At 41.0% G+C, this 5,777-nt stretch overlaps 2 protein-coding genes across 4 annotated transcripts in view; both read left to right on the top strand.

The window, feature by feature from the left end:
• The window catches only part of LOC109476524 (complement component C1q receptor-like), a 4,511-nt gene extending 603 nt beyond the window's left edge, over positions 1–3,908 (top strand). Inside the window, exons 2-6 of one of the 2 annotated variants that reach the window (XM_019777505.1) lie at positions 206–270; positions 662–754; positions 1,182–1,508; positions 2,295–2,363; positions 3,211–3,908. In XM_019777505.1, the coding sequence (XP_019633064.1) occupies positions 206–270; positions 662–754; positions 1,182–1,508; positions 2,295–2,363; positions 3,211–3,713 (1,057 nt within the window). In that variant the 3' untranslated portion in view covers positions 3,714–3,908. The remainder of the gene's footprint in view (positions 1–205; positions 271–661; positions 755–1,181; positions 1,509–2,294; positions 2,364–3,210) is intronic. The other variant, XM_019777506.1, reaches the window with a different exon arrangement.
• Positions 3,909–4,997: 1,089 nt separating this feature from the next.
• Positions 4,998–5,777, top strand: part of LOC109476497 (mucin-like protein) — a 36,892-nt gene continuing 36,112 nt past the window's right edge. For both annotated transcript variants that reach the window (XM_019777434.1, XM_019777433.1), the window contains exon 1: positions 4,998–5,215. In XM_019777434.1, the coding sequence (XP_019632993.1) occupies positions 5,142–5,215 (74 nt within the window). In that variant the 5' untranslated portion in view covers positions 4,998–5,141. The remainder of the gene's footprint in view (positions 5,216–5,777) is intronic.

The following is a 5,777-nucleotide window of genomic DNA, read 5'->3' as shown; positions in this document are numbered from 1 at the left end:
CCGACCGGAGATTCTCTTGCGTGCGATCTACGTTTGATCAGAAAATCACCCCCCCCCCAAAAAAATCCGGGAACGCCCGATCCGGGAACGCCTGAAAATGAGGCTAACAGTGCCTTTCAACTTGTTTGAGTGCCGATAATTTGGATGATATATGAGGGAACTGAAGTGCACATTATCAATACTAATCTCTTGGCTTCTGTTGCAGGCCGCAGGGCAGTGTGTGCGGCAGCCGGTGTTGTGAGGGCTGGGACCAGGCGGGGGACACCTGCGGTAAGTCTGACTACGCACTGTCACGACGTTTTGTTTATGTGTAAACAGTGATCCTGTTTACAGTTAACTCTGCTTACAGTTGGCAGTCAACACTGCAAGCTGTGTGAAATATTTATTATTCTTTTTATCCGTCGACTAATAATGTCAGAACCTCGAAAGACTATGTATGTGTAATAGAACATATTCACATGTAAAGGATGCAACCAACACTTGATAGGGTCCGTGGTACTTGTACAATACATGGAATACGTCCTGGTCACCACATTAATGCAAACTTTCATTTTGCTATATGGAAACATATGAACATAAAGAACGTCTTTTGTGTTGGTCTTACTCTTTCCATTGAATCAAACATCTATTGTTTACGAGTGTTGCTAACGTTCTATTCCAGTTCACTGCTACAGTCCGTGTGTACACGGCACGTGTGTGGACATGAACGTCTGTGAGTGTGAGCCAGGGTGGGAAGGGGGGGATTGTCGTCATGGTAAGTAAGATGCTTTTGTAATAATTCTTTTAAGCAGTTACCTTAAATTTCGCAGTAACAAATGTTTCCTTTCCCCTTTTAAACCCGACTCCCTAGTCGTGACATTGAAAAAAATCTAGGCTTTCTTTTTTTGAGAACAAAAGCTTTGAACCAATACTCTTTCCTTTAGAAATTCAGACTTTGGTGCAAATGTTTTCATATAGAAAAATTGTCTTCGATAAAATGTCTCTGAAATATCCTCGGTATGGTGTATGCCACAAAGATATAATTCTATCCTTCATTATCATTTATCGTTTATCAAATAATGCTACCCTAGTCTCTAGGTGCACTAAAGGAATAAAGATTACCACTTTCCAAAAATAAGTGGCTATTCTTTTTTGCTCAACAAGTGTAGGGGTAATAATAATGGATCATTACACCTTTACAGACGTTGACGAGTGCTGGTATGAGACTCACGTCTGTCATCACAACTGTCACAACAACGATGGGTGTTACACCTGTTCATGTGATGACGGCTTCCAGCTCATCAACTCTACACACTGCGTTAACTCTACAACATTCAACATCAGCAGTACAACGGTGGAACCTCCGCAGGGGGCCACAGAGATTCCTGCACACTGTGTCACAGCTACAACAACCCACACGCCACAGAGAACCACCAGGACCACAACAACAACAACAACAACAACAACAACAGCAGCCGACGTGACAACAAGACGACCACTGATCATGAGGACCACCCCAGCCTATACCGGTAGGTGATCATTTCACTGCTCACATTGATTACTGTAGCCCAGTTTTGTCTCATGCACAACTAAAACTAACATAAACCTTCTACAATGAATGCAGAACAAGGCAACTCGTCTGTTTAAGTCGAAGCCACAGTGGAAACCCTTGCACACGAGATTGTTAATAACACTATGACAACATTTAAAAGGATAACACTCACAAACGAACCTATTTGTATCAGTAGGCAACTGCGTTCGGTCAGCAACTTGCATAGTTATAGAACACGTTTTGCCGCTAAACAGTCTTTTATGCTAGACAAATCAAGAACTAAGTTAACGCTCTGATGGAGTGTTTCATGTACAGGGCTGTTAGTGTGTGGAATAACCTTCCAATTGTTATGCAATCTACACAATCCCTGAGAGTCTTTAAGAATGGTTTGCACAAATACTTCTATCAGTAGCACACCAGCACTTGTTCCATAGGATTGTTTATCTGTTTTTTAAATGATTGTATATTGTAAGTATGTTATAGATTTAGATGTTGTTTTGTGACTCTGTCAACTATGTATGTATGTATGTATGTATTGTATGTATGAATGGGTCCACCGCTAATGGTTATTCAAATAAAGTTTTAAAGTTTCAAAGTTTCATTGCCCTGCCTGATATTTAACCTCATATGTCATGTTCAGCTTTTAATTTTGAGTCGTGGGTTTTTTTTTGTATCAATGTAATTTGTGAACACATTGCCACTGATAACGTTTTGCTACATATAAGATGGAATGAAAGGAATTTAAAAAAGAAAATTTTTCTAGAAGCACCAGACCGTCACCAGACCCTGCCAGTCACTGTTCCAGTTGTGAATGACAAAGGCAGAAGCCAAGGTTGGTATTGTATTATAAAGTTATTGTTAATTGTAAATTTTGTTCTTCTTCTGCCCCTCCTTCCCCCTCTTCCACTGGGTCAATTAATGTGTGGGGAAAAGAATATTTGAAGGCTACAGGAAAGTAAGATTGGGTTTACAGTTACTGAGATATCTGTTGACTACAGTTACTGAGATATCTGTTGACTACAGTTACTGAGATATCTGTTGACTACAGTTACTGAGATATCTGTTGACTACAGTTACTGAGATGTCTGTTGACTACAGTTACTGAGATATCTGTTGACTACAGTTACTGAGATGTCTGTTGACTACAGTTACTGAGATGTCTGTTGACTACAGTTACTGAGATGTCTGTTGACTAAGCATCGCACACATGTTTGGTTGTGTGTTTGTTTATTTGCACAACAGTAATAATGTTAACATGTTAACACCTTCTTCAAGACTTATACACAAGAATTATTTATTGACCATCCGCAGTAAACTTTAAGTACAAGTTGCTGAATTGCAAATCAATGTACATTTCATGTTAATCCAAACGTTTATACTATTGCACATAATGAAGTTAACTTAAATACAGAATTATTAGGAAGACTACATAGAACACAATAATTGCACATACTACTACCTACACCACAACAGTTAAAAATTACGATTAAAGGAACGGTTAAAAGGTATGAGTAAGCTCATGTGATACAAATTTTCCAAATATTCCTAATGAATAGATTGTTTGGTGTCCATAACCAAACGACAACAATTAACAAATATTTCTAAAATTCATGGTAATATGTAAAGACGCTAAGGCAGGGAGTAATTAGTGTCCATCATTGTTCTTCTGTGCCTCACAGCTCCGCCGGGAGGGACACACCTTCAAAACGTCGACGCGGCAATCGGAGCCTCAGTCAGCGGGGTGGCCGTGATACTGTTGGTCATCTCCGGGATTCTCATCTACTGCTGGAACAAGAAAAAGACGACAGCACCAACCCGCCAACAAGAGCAGTTTGCAAATCCTCCACATTCACAACAGCAGCTTGTTTCCCTACCTGACTATAGCGGCATGCACTGGAATAATCCCCTGTATGAAGAAATGCCCGAAACGCATAACCCACCACCCCCGTATGGGGCAACGAGAAATTATGAAACTTCAATGAGCTTTGCCGCTGTAGCCGGAATGCCACAGGTTGACAAAACAGATACTAACGGTGTAGGCGTTGCGAAAGATGGTAGTATCACTGAATTTTCGAGTAACGTGCATGTCGATATTCAGAAAGCGCGAATCCCACCAGACGACCGTTATGAGCCGCAAAAGAAGGTTCCTGAAAATCAATATCAGAGCATTAAGCGCTGGTGAAGTGTAGAGTATGCAACTAACAAGATTTAAGTATTACCAACAGTTCATGAGTGATTGCATGTAGTCACGCGATGCCCAATACAGGATTGTAGCGACTAGCGGTACCTTTATCGCTTGTGTGACATGAAGTCGAATAAACCGTCTGCTTTGTTTTTGTTCAGAGTGTGTCTAAAATTGACTCAATAAAGAGAATATAGTGGATTTCCTATTGTCCTTGTGTTTATCTAAAATAATAATTTATGCTGACATTGCACTAGTAGTGCAGATATAACTGAGGTTTGGAGTCGTCTCCAGTTAACAGAGCCATGACATACTTGTCCCTTTCTGACTTTCTCTGGGAAGCATGTTTTGACGAGGCGAGGCTTAGTGTGATGGATTGTTCGTAGTTCTCCTTTTTAACTGAAGGAGATAAATGTAGACATGATAACGGCTGAGGTTATGGCTCAGGTTGCTACCCTTGTACCGTTCTCTAGGGACACATTACACCTGTTTTGACTGGGATTAGCGCCGCTTGATGTATTTCCATTGTTCTCGTGACCTTTCAAAACGATGTGATGCAGACAGAGAAGGGGGAAGGCTAAGGTTTCATCTTGTCCCCATTAGGCCACACTGACTTAATTTTATGGATGACATCTACGCGCGCATTGATTTTCGCCTGTTCTAAAAAAAAAAGATCACGTCCTCCGAGGCTCTAGGCCTGGGTAGAGTCCATGGTAGTTAGCGACATTATGGAGCCGGTGGTAACTCTGGAGGACGGCACCCAAGCTACCGAAGCTCCAAGATGGCAAAAACTCAGTACATACACACAGTGCATAATTCATGAATTCCGCAAAAAAGCCAGCATGTGCCGGCTTGCCGTATACGTCGCTATGTACTGCCGCAAAGTCACAATACAAGCTTTGTATTCCTGTGGTTTAGTAGCATTTGTATTTTTGGCCGGAATTTTTTTATTCGCCCGCGCGCACTAGTAGTTTGGGGGTCTTTTTAGGATGTCATCCATAAAATTAAATCAGTGTGGCCTAATTATGTACCGAATTTGTGGTACACTGTCTTGTCCTTTCTCAGAAGACGTGAAACCCAACACCTCTTTGGGAGACTGAGTGACTGGCTTGTGAACATGCAAATAATAAGGTCGACCGAAGGACAGTTCTGTATTCAAAACAGACCTTATGGAAAACACGGTTCATTGCCAGAAGACAAAGACGCGAAGGTGTCGGGTTTAAAAGAAGGAGGGTCTAACCTACGTCAGAGTGATTGACATTTACTTCCTTGAGAAGACTTATATAGGAAGAGTTTACAGGTGTTCCAAAATTAGTGGGTTGGAGAGACCCAGTGACGCACTGTAAAGTAGAGTTGAGCGAGTGCTGTAATCTGTTTGGTTCAACATTCGAAGCAGCAATTACTCTGAGCGGTACATGACGTCCAAAAATGGACAAGTTCCTGCTCGTTAGTTTGTTGCTTCTTTCTGCGCTGGTCTGCTTCGCCTCGGCGCAGCTTCGTGGGTGAGTCCATTTTCTGTTGTCGTCAGAACTTCCATATGTTTCAGCCTTCACATTAGCTAGTTTTATTACAGGTAGAATTGGCGTTACGTTCTAGATATCTTTCTTAGCTTGTTTTTAATGTCACGAGACACACTTTAGCCCATTTTGGATCTAGTGCAAAGGGGCACAACACAACAAAACACTACTCAATCAAAGATTTGGGCATGAATGAGCATGTTTCACCTGTTTTAGCAATGTCAAAACATGCGGGATTGCCCAGTCTTCTCGTGAAGTTTTAAAAGTTAGAATCACCCGAAATAGGAAATTTCTGGATATATTGGATGCCAAATCTAAGGTACGGTAAGGTATATCTAACACACCAGGAAACAATATATTTCAGGTGGAACTAGCATTAAGTTGTAGACATTGTTTCTTTTCTTAGGTTCTTTCTAAGATTAGGAGCCAACTTTTTTTATCTATTCAGAACCTTGTTGTGTCACTGAGGTGCACATGGCGACTATTATATTTGGTGCGATGTGGGCTGAATTTTAAAGACATTTATGATTACGTTTTTTGGTCAGGT

This window comes from Branchiostoma belcheri, unplaced genomic scaffold (genome assembly GCF_001625305.1).
Source record: "Branchiostoma belcheri isolate BF01 breed outbred unplaced genomic scaffold, Haploidv18h27 scaffold38, whole genome shotgun sequence".
NCBI classification, from domain to species: Eukaryota; Metazoa; Chordata; class Leptocardii; order Amphioxiformes; family Branchiostomatidae; genus Branchiostoma; species Branchiostoma belcheri.
The sequence above is the reverse complement of the archived record's forward strand: the minus strand, read 5'-3'. Positions and strand labels throughout refer to the sequence as shown.